Below are 20,710 nucleotides of genomic sequence, written 5' to 3' on the forward strand. Positions count from 1 at the left end.
ATATCAACACAGGAAAACTTAAGCATATCTCACGTACATTATGGGATTTGCCGTCAGACACAAGTAATGAGACAGATCAAGAAGTGGTGCTATAGTGACAGTTCATTCAACGTTCAAACAGTGCTTCTTAAGTATCTGTAATTATTTAAGGTACAGTGTCTTTGGCAAACAGATACTGTTAAATATAATGCCTTCCATGTAAAACTGTGTGCGCATATGTAGTAGCAAACAGATCTTAAGATTTATTCCCTGAATATTGGTTATGTTAATGACAAGTACCTGAAAAAGAGCATGTACCAAAACTGTACCAAGTGATGACTGTAGACGTTCAAGGTAATAACACCAACATCTTTCGACGACTGGTTCCTTCGATTTCCAATAGAAGCTACTCCTTAAGTTTATCAGCAAGTACACGAACTTGTTTCTAACGAGAACTTTGTTTTGATTAAAATTTACGTAACAAATATTTGACATATTGAACAGAGAGATAGTGAACACTAATTTTGAGATTATTAGGAATTAGACTGTAAACCATCAACCAAGAATAAGCAAGTATACATTATGATTGATTTCTGTTAGTGTCTGTGTGGGGATGAAATTCCATTCCATTAGGTTAAAATAAGATTAATGTAAAATTCAATTAAACAAATAAATAAGATTAAGATACAGGAGTATAATGCGTATACACTAGATATTTAGCATTTTGCTTCTTTGCGTCTCAGATGTTGGCATTGATGTCAGTAACACTGAAGAAAATATACAACATGAACTGCATATTATGTGTGAAAATATAATAAAAGTTGATAATTTAAACAAACTATTTAAAGTATTAATTCATGGCTTGCTTGAAAGAAAGCTTTATTTATCAAAATGTAGGTTAACTTTTAGTTTTCAAGATAAACCACTACGTCACTTGCAAAAAGAACCAGTTTATTTAACTTCAAAGGAATTCGAATACATGTTTCTATTTGGTCAGATTGAGCATATCAATATTTTAAACCGCAATTTCAAAAAAAAAATTAAATAAAAGAAAGTCATAAATCAATTCAATTAATATTGTCATTATAAATTGTTTTAATTTTAAATTTAATACTTGTCAACAAATATTTAGACGGGCATATATTTAACATTTCTTTCTTACATAATAGTTAAACTGATGTTATAAGAAGCATCTCTTCATCACAACTACAATTAGAAAAAAATTATAAAACACGCTTTGAACATTTTTAGGTTTCTTTGACACTATTCTTTTATGAAACACGAAGGGGTACATTCACATATAGTCTTCAAAAAATATTCTTATTTTAAATCGCTTCCATTTCAGAAAATTCACGGTTTGAAATACAAGTACAGTTTCTGATAACGATGATTATACGGGAAACTATCATGAATATCTCATATACATTTTCGTCGTTGAAACCTATATGAGAAACACTTAGTAATGACAGCTTTCTTCGGTTTGTCAGCGATATATGCCTTCAATTAAAAAGTCCATCTTACAATAATGGCGTCGTTGCCATATTTCGTAAACACGTGATGCCACTAAGCCTACTACTATCAACACTATTATTAAAGCTATTATTAAAACAATAACCAGATGAATAGATAACGTATTTAAACTGTTTTTGTAGGTAAAGGCACCATTAATTTCTACTGATATGTTGGTGTTATTGTGAGGGGTAATAATGATGTAGATGTCTCTGTCTGAAGTGTTGCCGTTTGTGGCATCAGAAGTTGTGAAACGTATATTAATATTTAAAGACTTGTTCAGAATTTCGAAAGGAAGGTCTGATGCAGAAGTATTTCTAGAATTTACCAGTTTAAATGTGTTGAGGTTATGTGAATTGTTAGCCTTAATGAAGTGGAAATTATTGAAAGTATCTTGAAGCTCCGATGGTGAAGATTTTGATTTAAAAATATCAAAACTTGGCGAAATGATAACTTCCTTACTGTCTTTAACTTCTGTTGAATTTTCTTTATTCCTTCCGAAACTAAAGGCAACACTGGCTTTATATTTTTTACTTGTTCTACCTGTAAAATTCTTCTTCTTGGAAGTATTAAAAGTATCCATCAAACTGCGAGACGTGTTTGTTTTTGCTGTCGAGTCATCATTCCAAGTATTTTTCATCTCAATAAGATGTTTCTGTAACACGTCAATGTTTGGGTCAAGCGAAGTATTTATCTCGTTTCCAGTGCCAGAAAACACAACACCTAGCTTATGAATACCAAAGCTAGACTTTGTTCTTAAAATATCTTCGTTACCAACTGCAACTGAAGCATGAGATACAGCATTTGTTACAAAATTATCTTGAAACACTTTGTTTTTGCTTAATCCATGATTTAAGTTATAACGTTTTAGGGTAGATTTAGTAACCAAATCTTGAGGTTCATACTTTATGCCATTTTTCTGTATTCTTTCTTTGTAATCATTCTGGAATTTTGCTGTCATGGTCTTTATCTTAGGAGAAGATATTTTTGTTTCAGTAGTAAAAAAGTTTTGAGCATTTTTAAAGTGAGTTTCATTAACTATTTTATTAATCTCTGTTGGTATGTAAGAGACGGTGCCTTGAGCCTCCACGAATACACACAAGGACAAAGGAAAACAAAACCAGTGATAACAGTTGAAGTTAAATCCTTTCCTACTATATCCCAGCATATTGCATTCACCTAGAAATAGAACAATGAATTCAAACATATAGTTTGAGTTTGAATAATTAACAATTTTGATTTTTTTTATACAGAATAATCAATATAACTGTATTTGAAGTATTACGAATCATTTGAATAACAACTTTTAAAATAAATATGAGAAATGAAAATATGATGTAATATTTAAATATTTCTAAGTTATCTATTAATGAAACAAAGTGACTTAAGTGAGGAAAATTCTCTGGTTAGATAAAGATTTTTATCAAAATAAATGACATTTTAAACACATTCAAATTAGTTATTTCACATCAAGTTTAACCTGCTGCTCGAACTAAATTTCAATACTGGCAATGAATAGAAAATTACACTTTCAAATGTCGTATTTTACCATTTGAGAGAATTTAGGCCTTGGTTACAAAATTTCAGGTTTGTTTGTGTTTTTTTGAGGGTGGTCTTCCGTGTGTTAATAAGCTAGATTTGATCAAGGCCACGTTCGATAAACTTTTATCACATTATTACAGCACTGTTGTTCTTGTGTTGAATTTACCACAAAGCTACACAATTGACTATTCATTCTCTGCCTATCACGGGTATCAAAACCCGGATTTTAGCGTTGTAAGTCCGCAGACATACCGCTGAGCCACTGGGGGGCTATTACAGCACAGGAACTTGTTCACAACCTGAGAGTTGCTCAATATGTTTTAGTCTGACTTTGCTTAAATCTATCTACAACTCTAAACCCAATTTAATGGATTCTAAAAAACACATATGTTGACTATTAACGCTGAAATGATTTGTATTTGTATGCAATCTTATAATGTCATATACGTTTTTACTACGTTCTAAATTGGTTATTACACTCCAATCGCATTGTACTTATTATCCCGTAAAACGTATTTAGTGCTTTCTTTTTTCACTTGATATCATTTCCGGCCAGTTAAAGATGTGTCTGTGTGTACAAAAAATGTTAACAGTTAAGCAAAGATTAATATAATAAAAGAACTATGTTAGATATAGCAAGCCTAAACCTGTGATAAAAATCTTTTTAGTTAACAAAACAAACTTTAATAACTGTAACAAAAATGCTGAATAAATTGAAAAGATCATCACTAAGACACTGGCTACAGTGTGGGATAAGGTATGCCCTGACTTGGAGGTAGCTGCGAAAGAAGGATCCATGTTTTGGTAGGGATAAAGTCTGCTGGCTTAGCCTCTATTTGCTAGTCACGCTAGTTAAAGAAAGAAGAATAAATATAAAATAAGAAAACGTTAGGAGAGAAAGATGTGGTGTTGCAGCCTTTTTTATCATCTGTATCGCCTTTACTGCCTGGAGACAGTTGTGGGAATGCGATTGTTCCAAGGCCCGGCATCGCCAGGTGGTTAGGGTACTTGAGGGTCGCGGTAACGAACCCCCGTCACGTCAAATATGCTCGCCCTTTCAGCTGTGGTGGCGTTATTAAAATAACGGGCAATCCCACTATTCGTTGGATAAAGAGTAACCCACGAGGTGGCGGTGAGTGGTGATGATTAGCTGCCTTCCCTCTCGTCTTTCACTGCTAAATTAGGGTCGGCTAGTGTAGTTAGCTCTCGTGCAGCTTTGCGCAAAATTAAAAAAAAAGCTCTAAAGAAATATGAAACGAAAGAAAAAGGAAAATAAGGTTAGAACATTTGAAGCACATAAGGAAACCTTACTTCATGATATTGGAATTCCTGCTACATTTCTGTCTATGTCACCCTTTATTGCCTACAGACAGTTTTCTTACTTATCAGCCTCATCCATATATTTCATGGATTTATTTAAAAAAAGGTTTCAATTTGTCAAGTAAATTGTCTTTTTACGAGAGGTGTTGAGTGAAATGCCTAGTTAGCAGCTTTTAGGAATATGGGCCCGGCATGGCCTAGCGCGTAAGGCGTGCGACTCGTAATCCGAGGGTCGCGGGTTCGCGCCCCCGTCGCGCTAAACATGCTCGCCCTCCCAGCCGTGGGGGTGTATAATGTGACAGTCAATCCCACTATTCGTTGGTAAAAGAGTAGCCCAAGAGTTGGCGGTGGGTGGTGATGACTAGCTGCCTTCCCTCTAGTCTTACACTGCTAAATTAGGGACGGCTAGCACAGATAGCCCTCGAGTAGCTTTGTGCGAAATTCAAACAAACAAACATTTAGGAATATGCTGAAATGCTCTTAATGTTTTTTTTTATTTTACTTGAAAGTCATATTAGACAAGTGAAAAACTATTTAAAGATTACTATGACGTTTTCATATTTGCAAAGATAAGTTATAATTAATATTAACTTTTTATCAAACTACCCACATAAATCAGAACATAAACACCTATTGATCAGTATAGATAATTCAATATAATGTTCAAACTGTATTCATTATAACGATAACAATTCATTGTTTCATCATTTGAGTAACGCCGTTATCAACAAAATTTTCGGCAACTCAATGCTACTACTAGTACTACTACGATCTTTCAACATATTTGAAACTGCAGCATTCTTGTAAGCAGGTCTCCAGTTTATCTGTATAATATATCTGGTTTAATTTAATGGTAGCGTTGTTTGATTTAGATTGGTCAAAACCGATGACTTTATTAGGAAAAGGATTCCACTCTGTTTTCAATCCCTCCCCACATTCTGAAGAAATGGAACACTGTACAGTTACCAAAAGGTTCGCTCCTAAAACAACAGCAAACCAGTACGCTGAAATTGATTTCATCTGTACCTAGGGGGAAAAAAAACTGAAAGAATTCGTGAAACCTCCTAAACTTGAATAAAAATATGGTTTGACAAGTAACATACTTGAGTCATTTCAAGTTACAATGTTCATTTAAAAATCTAAAATAAAATAAACGTATCTTCATTCTCCACAATTATTAATTTCAAAAACAAAACAAAAAACACAAACTAAGTTCATCCATTTACTCTTCCTTTTTCGAATAATTTACATATTTATTAGTTGTTTATGATATGTAGCAAACAATTTCTTTTCTTAATTAATTGACACTAGATAGCATCAGCGTAACAGGAACAAAATCTATTTCATATCATAGGCCACGTAATTTATTAAAGGTATACATTAGTATTAATCTATACCACTTTCTATAAAAACTGGTTTTTCAGTTGTAACTTCTTTAAGTTAAGCACAAAGCTACCCGATTGGGCTATCTGTGCTCTGTCCAACGCGGGTATCGAAACGCGATTCCTAGCGTTGTAAGTTCACAGATATTCTTGGTATGCCAATAGGGGTCCCTTTTGTAACTTCCTTGTTAATTAAATTATATTATGATGTATTTTCAATGAGAAACAATAGATGAACGTACATTGTGGCAATTTATGTGGATTTTTATAAATTGAAATTTGTTGAGCTACAAACTGTTTTGTTATTAATTATTATCTTAATTTTGATTTACAAAGGACTCAAAATTTATAACAACACATTCACCAACTTAATTTAATTCACAAATAACTGTTGTTGAGCATGCAATCTTATAATATAAATAGCGTCTCAATCATTACTGTGTGTCATTCCCCAGTTGGTATGATGAGCTCTGGTAATAGGCGAAAGGTCTCGTTGGAACTGTATATAGTAGATGTAGTTGGGTTGACCAATTATTATATATTCTTCTTTATTCTCACTCAAAGTTCTTAAAATTATATAACACAAATACAAGTTAAGGATACCACAAAAACAGCTTACGAAATGAAAATGTACTCAAAATTAGAGTTTCATAACCTGGAGAATAAAATACCTCTGAAAAAAATTTTTTTGGGTAGTACGGTTGTGTTGATACTGGTTACATTATTTACGTTTTGAAAACTACCATTTATATAGGCACCTCAGTGGCACAGCAGTATGTCTACAGACTTACAACGCTAGTAAACGAATTTCGATACCTATGGTGGGCAGAGCACAGATAGACCACTGTATAGCTTTGTGCATAACTACAGACAAACCATTTGTATGAAACTGCCTTCATTTGGGTTTCTAAATTTGCCTTGAACTTTTAAATCTGAGACTACTGTTTTCCAAATTGGCAACAAAAACAACATTTAACAGGTCTCTCACGAACCATTGGGGGACATTTCTCTTGAAAATAAAATCTAGCAAATCTGGTTTTTAAAGTTTGAACTGCATTTTCTGTGCAATTTTTATTGGCTACAAAACAGGCATTTCCCGCAATCTTTTAGTGTTTGGGTTGCGTTGGGAGATTTGAAGTGGTCAGGTAACTGAAATCCGTCAACGCATCACGAGATTAACAGCTAAGAATAAGAATCATGAAAGTCTCCAAATGACACACAGAGGTATTGGGAACCGTTTAGAACTACCTTGGTAGATACTATGCAACAAATATGCCTGTAGCTGCTTTCAAAGTGTTCCTGTTCGCTCATCCTACTGCTGGCTGTCATGATGCCTCGTTATTTCCCATCAAATCGTAGGCGATACAATTCGTATCTCAGTTAAAAGCTAAATATAAAAAGGTGATGTATATAACTAGACCTTGGTACTAGTTAATACGGCGAAATAAGGATGCTCTATTTCACTTTAAAATTTATCAATTAACAAACGAAAACTTGTCTCGAATGGATATGTCCAAACCCACACACTTAGCGACTTTCAGGATTAAACTTGCTTTTAATATTCAACAAATTATAGTGTAAAGACACCTACTGACTCCCGAGGAATGTGTTGAAATAATTCATGTTATTACTATATGAAGAAATCATAACTTTAGAACAATATTTCTCTACAATTTGGGCTTTTAAATGGGTTATAAGTATTTTTTTTGTAACGTAATATAATTTAATCTCGGATAAATCTCCGATTTATTATTTTACGTACGTTATATATTGCGATTTCAAATGACCGGAAATTTTCATGTGAATTTAGAAGTTCTCGAGAATCTTCTACAAATTTAGAGAACAGGCGGGACGTGACCACTACACACTCAACAATATACGCCACATGCATCAGATATTAAAATAAATATATAACTAAAAATCCGTTACACCACATTCTCGTATTACACACACACACACACACACACACACATATGTACTGTTCATAGATATGCAAATAAATGTTCGTCGATTATATTAATGTAAGATTTTCGGGTAAAATGATTTCCCCAAAGAATAAATTAAATGATTCGCTATCAAAATAAACAGAGAAACCATATTTTACTAAGAAATAAATGGATTTAGTACAGAGTGCGATATAAAACGAAAACAATCTTTATTAATACCACAGGTGTGTGTGTGTGTGTGTGTGTGTGCGCGCGCGCTAGGGTTGGACGTTAACGATCGCTTTTTAGTGGAGTTGTAACTATTACTTTAATACATATTTACAAACTGACTAATTTACTCAAAATGGTATACCAAACTTGTAAAAGATTTACTGTTATACAATTAGTTTAATACCTACCTTTGTTTTTATGCATGTCACGTGTATTGTTGGATGTGTATTGCGCAAATCCGGCCTGTTATCCAAACCTTTAGGAGATTCTCGTTAGCAAGATTCAACAATATACGGTTTACGAAAGCACTAGCATGTTTTAGAACATTGTTCAACGTTCGAGAATCTGGCGCGATTCCTATAAATGTAGCTAGCCAGGACACAGTGATAAAATATTGTTTTGTTAGCTACAGTCAGTATATTGTAAGCCTAGGAAAATAAATTGCGATAACGCTTATTAATTGGAAAACTAAATAATTGGACCAGAAATATTTATAGATTTCGAATATTAAAAAAACGTTTAATTTCAGTGAATTAACTTCAGACATTAGTATTTCTACGAGGACAATAGATATTTTGTCGGTTGATTGATTGATTTAGTGTTTTATGGCGCTATCTGCACCAAATGTCCGGTAAAAAGGTAAAAACAAATTAAATGTAGTAAAACAAGAAAATGAAATGAAGGTAAAACAAAACATCATTCAAAAACAGAAAAAGCATAAAACCAATGTTAACACCCAGTTTACAATGTTAAGAGAGAAAGCAGAGTAAAAGAAATTGTAAAGTACTTTCTCTAGCAAAATGGTAATGATCATAACCCGCCAGGAAGACTAACAGGTAAGTTCAAGAACCACCATCAGTCACCTGAAGTTGGCCTTTCCAGTCCTGGTTCTGGGTTATGTTGTCATAACAGCCATTATCAAAAGGTAAAATAAGAAAAATGTTTAAAGACATATAGCAAAATCGTAATAAAAATTAGCCAAATGTCCTGTAAAAAAGTAAAAGTAAAGTAAATGTAGTAAAATTCGTAAAAGTAAACGACGGTAAAAACAAAACAGCAATTAAAAACAGAAAATTGCATAAAACCGATGTTGACATCCAGTCTACAAAGTTGTAAAGGATTTCCTGTAGCAGAATGGTAATGATCATAACCCGCCAGGAAGACTAACAGGCAAATACCAAAACCACCGTCAGTCACCTGAAGTTGGTCTTTCCAGTCCTGGTTCCGGGTTATGTGTCATTATGGCCAGTACCAAAAGGTAAAGTAATAAAAGTTTAAAAGACATGCAGTAAAACTGGAATAACAACTCTCCAGGACGACTAAAGGGTAGTTTAAACGGAGAGTTCAAACAGCAGCGTTAGTCACCTGAAGTTGGCCTTTCCAGTCCTGGTGTCGAGTTATTTAATGTTCTGGCCAATTTCCAATTTCAAATTGAACTAGATAGATTAAAACTTTGAAAAGGGAACCACAATTAAAAAAGTGTAATGAATAAATATCCAACACTTAAATGAGATTAAAAAGATTAATGGCTATTAAGAAACTAAAAACTTTATCAAGGTGGACGGTGTTACCAACACCAATAACACTGTCCAATGTTACAGATAAACCCTGGTAAAAACATGTGTAAAATAGTGCCGTCGTTGAGAGTCGTAACGATGGCAAGAAAGTAAAATGTGGCTTAGAGTGATTTGAGTGTTACACCAACTACACACTGGTGCAACAGTTCCAGATAAAAGAAAATGATGAGTTAAAAAACTGTGACCAATACGTAGTCTAGTTAGAACAACTTACTACTTCCCAACTTTACGGAAGCTAGATAGCCAAATCCCAATATAGGGTTTTATTTCAAAAAAGCTTGTTATCGCGTTGCTCACTCCAAGTGGACTGCCAGTTGGCACGGAGCCAAGCCTTGAATACAGGACCATAGTCCATGTACGGAATAGGCACAGTGGTGATAGTTCCAGAGCAGATAGATTTAGCTGCCGTGTCTATAAGATCGTTCCCGCGAATACCAACATGGCCTGGTATCCAGAAAAACTAGACATAAGAAGTTGTTAATGAGAAATGGGCCAGTTGGTTTTGAATATCAGCGAGAACAGGGTGCGAGGCAACATGTAGCGATTCCACGGCCAGTAGAGAACTAAGCGACTCAGTATAAATAAAGCAGTTGAAACATTGCTCAGCTTCAATATGATCCAGGGCAAGAGATATGGCGTACAGTTCAGCAGTGAACACAGAAGCTGTAGAGGGGATTCTGCGCGCAACCACCGAACCGCAGCAAACCGTAGCAGAGCCCACTGAATTACTTGATTTGGAACCATCTGTATAAATGGGAACGGAATGATTGTTTGAAAAATGTTCTTTAAATAAAAGACGGTACTTCCAATCTGGAGTATCTGCCTTTTTCAGATGACTAAAATAAAGGTCACATTTGGGGGCTGTAATAAGCCATGGTGGGATGGGCTGACCTGTGGATTCTGCAGTGTTATCCAAGGACAGACCCAATTCATCCAATTGCGCCTGGATGCGAAGGCCAAAAGGAGCAATGGCAGATCGTCTATTCTGAAAAAGTACGGCCCACTGAGGAAGAAAAGCACATCTCCAGGTGGGATGCTTTGGTAAAGAACGAAGTTTCAAAGAATATAGTAAAGACAGTTGCAAACGGCAAAGGTGCAGAGAAGGTTCATGAGAGTCGACGTATAAGCTTTGAACTGGAGAGGTGCGGAAAGCCCCAGTGCAGAGTCGAAGTCCTTGGTGATGAATGGGGTTCAGCATCTTTAAGGCCGAGGGTCTAGCAGAGCCATAGACCATTGATCCATAGTCGAGTTTTGATCGAATAAGAGCACGATATATCTCTAACATAGAACATCGATCCGCTACCCAACTGGCGATAGAGAGGACACGGAAGATGTTCAGTGCTCTTGTGCATTTGACCCGTAGCTGCTTTAAGTGTGGTATAAAGGTCAGCTTACGGTTAAAGATAAGCCCCTGTTATTTCTATACAGAGAAAACTGCCGAATGGTGACTGTATCAGCAGGTTTTAGAAATGTTTCTTGTAAGGAAAGACATACAGGATGGTAGGAAGCAATCAGTGTGTTGATATCATCCAGATTAGAACGTAAACCTCGACAGTTCCATTGTATCAAGGTGGCCATTTTCAATGACATGTAGGCGAAGTGGCTGGAGAACCCTTCTGTTTACGACCACATATTTTTTCCTTACTGTCCTTAGTCGGAGGAGGTCTATCGACCTCCATGGATCCTGCCCTGGGTCGATTGGGCAGGTCTTTGTTATTGGAAGGGGATTCCAGTGACTGAGAACGCGAACGAATGATTGTTTTGCATCTTGGGGTGGGATAAAAAGATGTATCAAGAGAAATGCCTGTATTTAAAACCGAAGGATGAGGATATTGAGGTTTGTTGGAATGTATGGGAGGAACAGAGATGGGTGTGGAAGTCGATTCATCAACCTTTTTAACCATGGAGGTCAAAAGGCTTTTTATTTGTTTTGAAAACGATTCTCTTGGAGGCACAGAAAGATCTGTCTGCACTCCCACTGTAGTTGTGGAACGAAGTGCAGCAGCATATGTCCGAGATGGAGTAGCGGGCAGAAATTTCCGAGCCTCAGGATAACTAATGTTATGAGTCGTTTTCAAACGCTGCACCTCTTTTTCCTCCAATCATTTTGAGCAAGAATGAAAGTAGGAAAGGTGAGAACCATTGCAGTTGACGAAATGTGGGTCCATGTCACATTCATAGGCATCGTGGTCAGGGAACCACGACATGATGTCTTTGAGTGGCCGAACTTCTCACATTGGAAACATCGGAGAGGGTTTGGAATGTATGGCCGTACCCTGCAAATTACATAACCTGCCTTGATGGTGGCAGGTGCACGTGGTGATGTAAATGTTAAAAAGAGGGTATTTGTCGGCAGTGTAACTCCATCTTTGCGAGTAGAGATGCGCCTCACTGCAGAAACTTCTTGAGTGGAGAGACCAGCAAGAATCTCTGACGTTCTTCAAATCTCTCTCAACAATAACTCCTCGTGATGAATTCAAGGTAGCATGAGGGGTAACCTCAATAGGTATATCCCCAATTGCCGTTGAATTCAAGAGGAGTTCACTGTGGTGGGTTGTGGATGTTTCAACTAATATGTCTCCAGATCGAAGCTTCTTTACTGACTTTGGAGAGCCAGCAAGACCCTCTAGTCCCTTCTGAATAAAAAAGGGGGACATTTGCTCTAAAGGTTTCTCTGAAAGAGAATGTAATATAAGAAAATGAGGTACGTGTGTTACAGATGTTAAAGATTGCTGCTCAGAGTCTTCAAGACGTGGTCGTTTGCCTATTGACTGTTTTTTCACTATTTTATTTAAATTTTTTGAAGGAGGATCCATAGAAAAAAAGAAAAATTTCGGTACCCACTGACCCCACCCACCATGGAGCCCTACGAGGGGACGCACGACAATGTCATCCAACGACAATGCAGCAACGCCAGAGTTTCGTGAGCACTATACCCAAACACCAGCATCAGGCACAATGTCCACAACACCCGTTGAGACTTCCAACACTGGTACTTAATTGACCCTAGCCCAAGTGGACCAGCCGATTGACCCAAGGGGGGGCACCCAAAGGCCGCCCGTCTACAGGAATTCGAGGCCAAAGTGGTGTGTTAGGGTTGGACCCCTCAACCACCAAGATCCTTTCCTCCCCTTCACGGGTCGCCATGCACGGCAAACACGTGGGTGGATGTTTAGATCCCAGAGAAGGTAACCAGACAGAACAGAATCTTCTCTAGGAGGTCCCCTCACCACGTACAGGAATCCACACCGAGGGGTATTTTATCGGAAAAAAACCTAACGCGTGAAGAAGCTAGCTATCTTCCCGTCAAGAGAATTCACCGATATATCAACATGGAATTAATTCGCTCATCGTGAACTCTCGATAAAATAATATTCAGTTCCAGACCAGATAAGACTCAGTATTGTTTGTAAGTTTGTAAAACTTTTGTATATAAATTATAATTTGTAATATTTGTAACAATCGTTATAATTTGTATTCTTGTTTCTATATTAAAATATATTTGTGTTAAGGAAGAAAATTGTGTGTATCAATTCTGTTGGCAAATATCATAAATTTGATGCATATTAACATTTGATTAACCTCTAAATTAAAATTAAAATCTCCGGCTATTTAAAACCGTAATATGTTAACATAAATCCAAAGCTCGTCCAGAATAAAATATAATACGTGACACTATGCTTACATTTGACAACTACTTCCCTTAAAACTTCGCATGAAATAAAACGAATTAATATCCTTAGTGTGTTTAGACTGGTTGGTGTTCGTTATCGTCAGAAGGTCGAAATGTTGTTCGCTCCTCTACATAATTTTCTCAACCCAAACCAGCGTTTTTACATATATATCAGAATAACAAATATTCCAAATATCACATACCATGAAGTAATTCCCGACTTTTTAAACAATTCAAAACATAGTAACTATCTATTCAACGAGCAGCATGGATATATTTCAAACTTTCTTTTCTCTACACATTAAGTGAAGTGTAAACTAAACAATCTTACCTACATTCTGTCCACCACAGGGAATCAAACTTCTGATTTTAGTAATAAAAATACGTAAACTTATCGCTTACCCACTGGGGTACTGATTAGAGTAAAAATACCCTTTTAGGCAGTTACTTACGGTGCAGCGTTCTGTCGACATAGAATTTCTAATCATGTCTAATTAACGAAAAATAATAAATGTTTAAGTAAATGCTTTAGCAAAACAAGAAGAAAGAATTAAAGAATGACGATCAATTGAAAGGACTATGGTATATTTATTTATTTTTAAGAGTACCTTTTCTGTTCTTTATATCTATAACTACACTACTGAATATAACAAAATATAGGATTGTCAAGGTTTATTTGCTAATTTAGTGAAAGCGTTTGTGTGTGTTTTCCTTATAGCAAAACCACATCGCGCTATTTGCTGAGCCCACCAAGGGGAATCAACCCCCTGATTTTAGCATTGCAAATCCGTAGATTTATCGCTGTACTAGCGGGGGGCTTAGTGAAAGCGTGTTTAGTAATTAAATCCTGTGATGTCAAATACTGACATAAAACAATCGTAATGCATACTTGTACTTGACGTTAAAATGTTTAATGCATCGTTCTATTTGTATTTCGCATGTTATCAACTGTACCGAGATAAGAGATTATCAGGTTAAAGCTCACATTCAAAAACTTAAGCGCTTACAAAATGCACACACAGAAATATAGCAGCGGTTAAAAATGCTGTTTACTCCATTAACTAATTGAATAGGAGAGAATTAGAATATGTCTTGTAATTACAGAATTAATCAAATGATACAAGAAGTACTGAAGATTTCGCTATTCTACTTTTAGGGGATGGGTGATTCAGTCTTACCACATCATTTAAACGTTTCCTTCATTCTATAATATATTTTTAATGATTTTGCAGTGCACAAAATGTGACAACAATTAAGCACATTATTTTTCCAGATACGAATCAGTGGGACAGAAATTGTATTAAGGAGAAGAAAATTAAGTTTTACATATACAGGTCAGGTATACATGTAGTTGTCCTTGGTATATTATCAGATATACCAAGGCTATATATAGTCTGTTTCTACAAGTGACTTATTACACAACAAAGGTTCAACATGTACATACAATATCAACTTTCATGTTTAAATTGAGAGCAACTGTTGTGTAGTTTTATCCTAATTCTAAACCGCGTAGAAAAATTACGAATAAAGAATAACTTGGAAAACTGGTTAATACTTAGATAATTACTGAAAAAAATATGGAAGAAATAAAATAAGCGAACACTAAACATAATAGAAAGAATACAAAAACTTAAACACTTATCCACCTGCAATAGCTGGAAAACACATGAGAAAATTAAGTCAATAAATCACAATTAACCACAAAATTACAGTTAGGATTACCTTCGTATTTTTAAGGGCATTTCATTACAACATTTAAGTATCAAGTTGGTTATTGGTCAACGGTTATTTGTTTTAGGATCTCTTGTAAACACAAGCAATACCAAATAACTAGGTGCAAATAGTAATATCGCAATTGACCTCACTAACTATATATATAAAGTGATATATCTTATTTATATAGAAAATAATTGATTTAATCCAGTTTTGTTGGCCACTTGTTTATATTAAGTGGTGTAGGATACAATATTAGACCCTGATGATAGTGAAGGTTATAAAAAGAAACTGGTAGTTTCAAGGTTAAAATAACTTAATGCGAAACATTCTCCTCTAGGAAGACGAAATGTCTTATTCAAGGCGTGGACGAGTTTAAAAAATATATTTATAATTTTAATTTCAAAGTATTATAGTATTACTTAACGAAAGAACAGTAATTACTAAATTACATAATCAGGTAATTATAAAAGCTGGTACTTTAAGTCTTCTTTACAAGTGACACTTCACTATTCAGTTTGGCCGGGATTGGCCTAGTTTGTCGGTGTGCTGCACCGTAAACTCGAAAGTCCATGGTTCGCATTCCTTGCTGCAAACTTCCGAGGACAATTGGGAGCCGTAGACGCGTTATAAATGATAACATATCTCACTCTTTGATTAGAATAGCCCAAGGATTAGCGGTAAGTGATATTGCCGTGTCTTTCCTAAATTTAAAAGTATTGACAATTCTGCAAAGACAGAACTTGTGTGGCTTTTCACTGATAATCACACATAAAATAAATCAATTAGTTTTATTACTAAGTAATAATGTTCTATTTCTAGTTAAACCTATAAATTAAAAGGTTCAGGTAAATTGAAGAGTTTATAATAAAATGCTCTCTAAATCAGACTAGCTCCTCAAATGTCTCATTTGTAAAACCCACTTACAATGCCCAATTTCTTGTTAGTGTTGGAGCTTATCTCTTTAATTGGGTATTTTTATATAACGTATATACTCCTCTGTTTGTTTATGACACATGAAGCAAATGCGTAGTTGAAACAGATGATATTTAGCCTGATCTCAAAACATTTGAGTAGTAAAATGATCTCGTAGCCTCTGGAGTTTCTCTGAAATATTTATTTCACTTCTATACATATAAATAACTAAGAAAATAAAGCTTTAAAGGAATGTATGGATTGTTCGTCATTCGTAGAATTGTTATAAGATATATCCAAAACAAAAATGCTGCAATGAAAAGTACTCAAGCAAATAAAGTGATACATAAAGTTGGATACATTTTGAACTGAATTTCGATCCCTACACTGGTTGGCATCGTGATCCGTTTAGTTAAATGAAGCTGTGTCTTTAATTGTCACATTTATACTGCTTCATTTAACTATACAGATGGATCACAATGTCAATCGATGTAGGACTCAAAATCGTTTTAAAATATATCCAACTAGTATCACTATTTGTTTGCAGTTTTATTTCACCGGCCGTATGATATTTAAACATGAGATGCTTAGTTACGAAATGTTTAGTATTTTGTAAAGATATCCAGGAACACTATATTTCTTATAACTACAAGTGTTATATAGTCGTGTCCATGTAAAAGTCTAACATAAATGTTAAAGCACAGAGAATTTTGCACTATAGAGCAGCAAGATTAATATTTTCAGGCAGTTGTGCAAGTAGGATTAAAACTGCGATTTTTTTAAAATTAAACACCTGTGCATCTTATTTCCTCTTTTAGTAAATATGTTGAAAGTCAATTTGATAAGTAATACCAAACAATATCTAAACAATGTAATATCATATTCCAAAGTTGTTTTAAGGCACAAGTGCGAGTTAGTAGTGGTTTTACTTTCTTATTTCGTTTTTTAAAGTCACATACACTTTATGTTCAATTTATGTTCTCAGAAGGTCACAAGAGTAAATACGTAGCTTACATTTCTCTTCTATCGTTAAAAAAAGCTTAATTAAAAACATGATTTTCTGTTAAAAATAGTGGGGCAGCAATGTCAAGTCATGCAACTCTCTTGGTGAATCATATTCATCTTAGCAGCCATTATGGTTGAAATCAAAAGTTTAATCAGTTTTAAAAAATACACATATGATCATCAAAATTCTATCAATGACGCACGCAATCCTAATTGTATATAAAAACGTTTTTACGCTCTAGAGTATGACATGAAATTTAGTATTATAATTTTCAGCTAGTAAGTACGAGAAGCTGTAAGTGGACCAATATAGTCTACAAGTGGTGAATACGAGAAACTGTGTAACAACCTTTTAGTACGTGGACTAACGTAATTTACAGCTGGTGGATACGAGAAGCTGAGTAACAACCTTTTAGAAAGTGGACATGATTATTTTTTACTGTGTTTAACGTTGCTAAAATATTTTTTCCCACAAAAATCGTGTTTGACTGAGAATCAATAAATGAAATGAAACAATGTTTGGCTTGTTTGTTTGACCCCATCATTATACAACATGAAGGAACCAGAATGTAAAACTTAAAACAACAATTCTAAAAATTCTCTTTCAGTTTAATTATTAAATCAAGAAAAAAACTGGTTGTATTTAAGGTCTATATCTTCATCATCATTAATAAATAATCAAAAGATATATTTTAAACTTATCCCTGTACCCTACTGAAACAAAAATCACGCGAAAAACTCCATTTCTAAAACATACTGAAATGAAACTTTACATACGAACAAACCCTTATGACTACGCTATTAGTATTAATATTGCATACCACAATAAGTAGAGTATAATTTCTGTTAAAACCAGAGTTGCAAATCACTTTGTTTCCTTAAGGTACAACATAAATCACAAATCTGTTTTTATGTTAAAAATATTTAAAACAATTTGGTTGACATTAGTAATATTTGCTACCGGTAACTGGGAAACACAGTTGAAAAAAATCTATAAACAATGATTATATTTTAACAAATTAAACTCACCTTTAAAAAAAAAACGGACCAAAACCAGGATAGTGGAGTGAAAGATAAACATTAGATCAGTGGATAAAATATTTTTTAAAGTTTTCGGTAGTTCAGAAACACCATAAACTAATGTATCATATCATAAACTTACACATCGTTCGCTGTGAATATTAAACCTGTTCATGACAACGATTTTTGCAAACTTAACAAAAAGTCCAAATCGGAGTTTTTGAAACTTCGATTTTTATATATAAAAAAGAAGTATTACACATCACTTGAAAAAAACGTTAAGAAATGATATACATTAGTTGCTGTCCTACATATTATTTATTATACGATACAACTTGTTGTACTTGCATGATTTTTACACAGGACACAAAAGAGGCCCCACTTCCGGTAGAGTTCACTCTTTATCTGCAAGGGTAGGGAAGAGCAAAATAGAAGCAACTATGAAAACCACTTTTCCAACGACTTTCTCTCATTATATTTATTATTGTTTCTAGTATGGATGATACTTTTATTGGTAAGTACTTACCGATAAAATTATCATCCATCAATAAAGGTGTATAAAATGAAATATTGTACTATTTTCATGCATCTGTCCAAAGCTGAAATATCGTAGGAAACGATCGTACCCAAATTGCAATTCCCTGCACTCAACTTTAATCATCGCAGGTTCCATTTTTCTTGTGTATTGATTTGCCACTCTGTGTAATTCTACGTAACTCCTTAAAAACTTTGTGTTGTTAATTTACTTGTTACTTTTTAACTTTTACCTACAGAGTTCGGTTACCAGTTACTGAGATTTTCACAAGGAACATCAGTAAAAGTTATTTCAATGCAGTAAAATCTGACGAACATGCTAACATTTCGGTAAAAGTGTACTATATTTTTTGACTCCCATCAGCTCAAAACAGGGTTTCAATTCAAAAGATAGATATAGCATGGTGTAACTTTGCGCTTAACTACAGGTAATCTATTCTTTGAATAGGTTATTATAAAAAACTGTTTGTTTTGTTTTGAATTTCGCGCAAAGCTAAACGAGGGCTATCTGCGCTACCTGTTTCTAATTTAGCAGTGTAAGACTAGAGGGAAGGCAGCTAGTCATCACCACCCACCGCCAACTCATGGGCTACTCTTTTACCAACGAATAGTTGATTCACATTATAACGCCCCCACGGCTGAAAGGATGAGCATGTTTGGTGCCACGGGGATTCGAACCCGCGATCCTCGGATTACGAGTCGAATGCCTTAACCACCTGGCTACATCTTCAAAATGAATATTAATAATTTTGAAAGCTGTCATGAAGAATTAAAATACCAAACCTTTTGATACTAATTTCGATAACTATTTGTAATGTTCTAAATGTTATTTGCACCTTTTTACATTTAATGTTTGTAGTTAAGCACAAACTACATGATTGTCATTGTTGTTCCTAAATGTTAGTTGCACCTTTTACATTTAATGTTTGTAGTTAAGCACAAACTACATGATTGTCTTTGTTGTTCCCGCTACGGGTATCGAAACTCGATTTCTATCGTTGTAAGTCCGCAGACATACCGCTGTGCTACTGTGGGACGTTCTTATGAAAATAAGAACAGTTAGACAAGTTAGTATTTATGTATGTGTAACTGGACTAAACTCTGTATCGGTAGTTAGATTCACCACTTCTAGTTAAGTTAAATCGCTTTCGGGGATCTCAGCAGGGATATGTTACAAATCATTAAATGTAATTGGAACTGGGCCCATAATTATTCCTTGCTGGTAACTCATCTGTCTTAAAGGTACAAGTAATTGAAGTCTAAATCTGTAGATCAGTGTTTGAAAAAACAACTATCGTTATTGTAAATGTGCGTTAAAAATTATTTTGCTATATATGAAGCTGAACAGGTTTAAAAACCCGTATGTATCGTTTTTGTTTAAATGCCCAAAGATAGCGAAGCATTTAAAATCAGTACGCCTAAACCTTGTGATAAAATGAGATTTTCCGTTGTGGTATCATAGAATTTGAACCAACTACTCTGATTGTGATATCGTTATGATGTCAGAAGTCCAACCGTTTGTGTTGATATCTTATTCCATTTACTACAATATACCGTTTATGTTATTTTGATTTTATTTTTACTCATATTTGTTACTTCTAAAACAGTTTAAGAACCTAAATGATGCGCTATATAGCTATTGTGTAATTGCGTTTGAAACGTAGATATTAACGGACTTTTTGGCACTATCCACCCTGTGGTATGCTTTCGTATTTTCGGGACAAAAAACAACAACATAAAAGTACCGCTTAAAATGTAGAGGACACTAAAAATAAAAACACAAAGTTGTTTTCACACAAAAGATATTTTTCATGTTTTAATATGTAGTGTATGTTATTCGTCTTATTTTCGAAATCTCATGTTTTATTGTTTTATTCTGAATAGCATTTGAAGATGCGAAACCAGTAAGAATAAAAGTTAAGTTTTTAAAGTTTTGTACATCCGCCAGCCTCTCCTGTCAAGTTATATCAAGCTAAAAACTTGGTTTTGAAACCCGTGATGGACATAGCACAGATATCCCATTGTATAACTTTGTGTTTTAAACGAACAAACAAGTACATATATATCCATAAAAGTATCTATGAATACCTTGAATAATGTAATAATGTTAATCGACCTATCCCATATACGCTATCACTGATTAACTTAAGTGTATTTACCTTCATGTTTAGTTTCATAATTAATAAGATCAGAAGAAACTCTTGGAAAAATTCAGCCTTTAAATTGTGTGTGATTTAATCAAATCATATTTACTTATCTAAATAAAAACATGCATCATTCGCTGATAAAGTTTCATTGTACGAACGGTTGCCTATAGTCCACATTGTTTCGTTTCATGAGATCTGCAATACAACTCCATTTATTGTCTCTTGCAGATAACTGTAA

General features: G+C 34.6%; 1 protein-coding gene across 8 annotated transcripts in view; it reads right to left on the reverse strand.

The window, feature by feature from the left end:
* Window positions 1–913: 913 nt before the first annotated feature.
* LOC143225504 (tyrosine-protein phosphatase 10D-like) overlaps window positions 914–20,710 on the reverse strand; it is a 165,025-nt gene continuing 145,228 nt past the window's right edge. For 7 of the 8 annotated variants that reach the window (XM_076455067.1, XM_076455071.1, XM_076455073.1 and 4 more), the window contains one exon: window positions 914–2,667. In XM_076455067.1, the coding sequence (XP_076311182.1) occupies window positions 1,463–2,667 (1,205 nt within the window). In that variant the 3' untranslated portion in view covers window positions 914–1,462. The remainder of the gene's footprint in view (window positions 2,668–20,710) is intronic. The other variant, XR_013013888.1, reaches the window with a different exon arrangement.

The sequence above is a fragment of the Tachypleus tridentatus genome, chromosome 9, assembly GCF_004210375.1.
Source record: "Tachypleus tridentatus isolate NWPU-2018 chromosome 9, ASM421037v1, whole genome shotgun sequence".
NCBI lineage: Eukaryota > Metazoa > Arthropoda > Merostomata > Xiphosura > Limulidae > Tachypleus > Tachypleus tridentatus.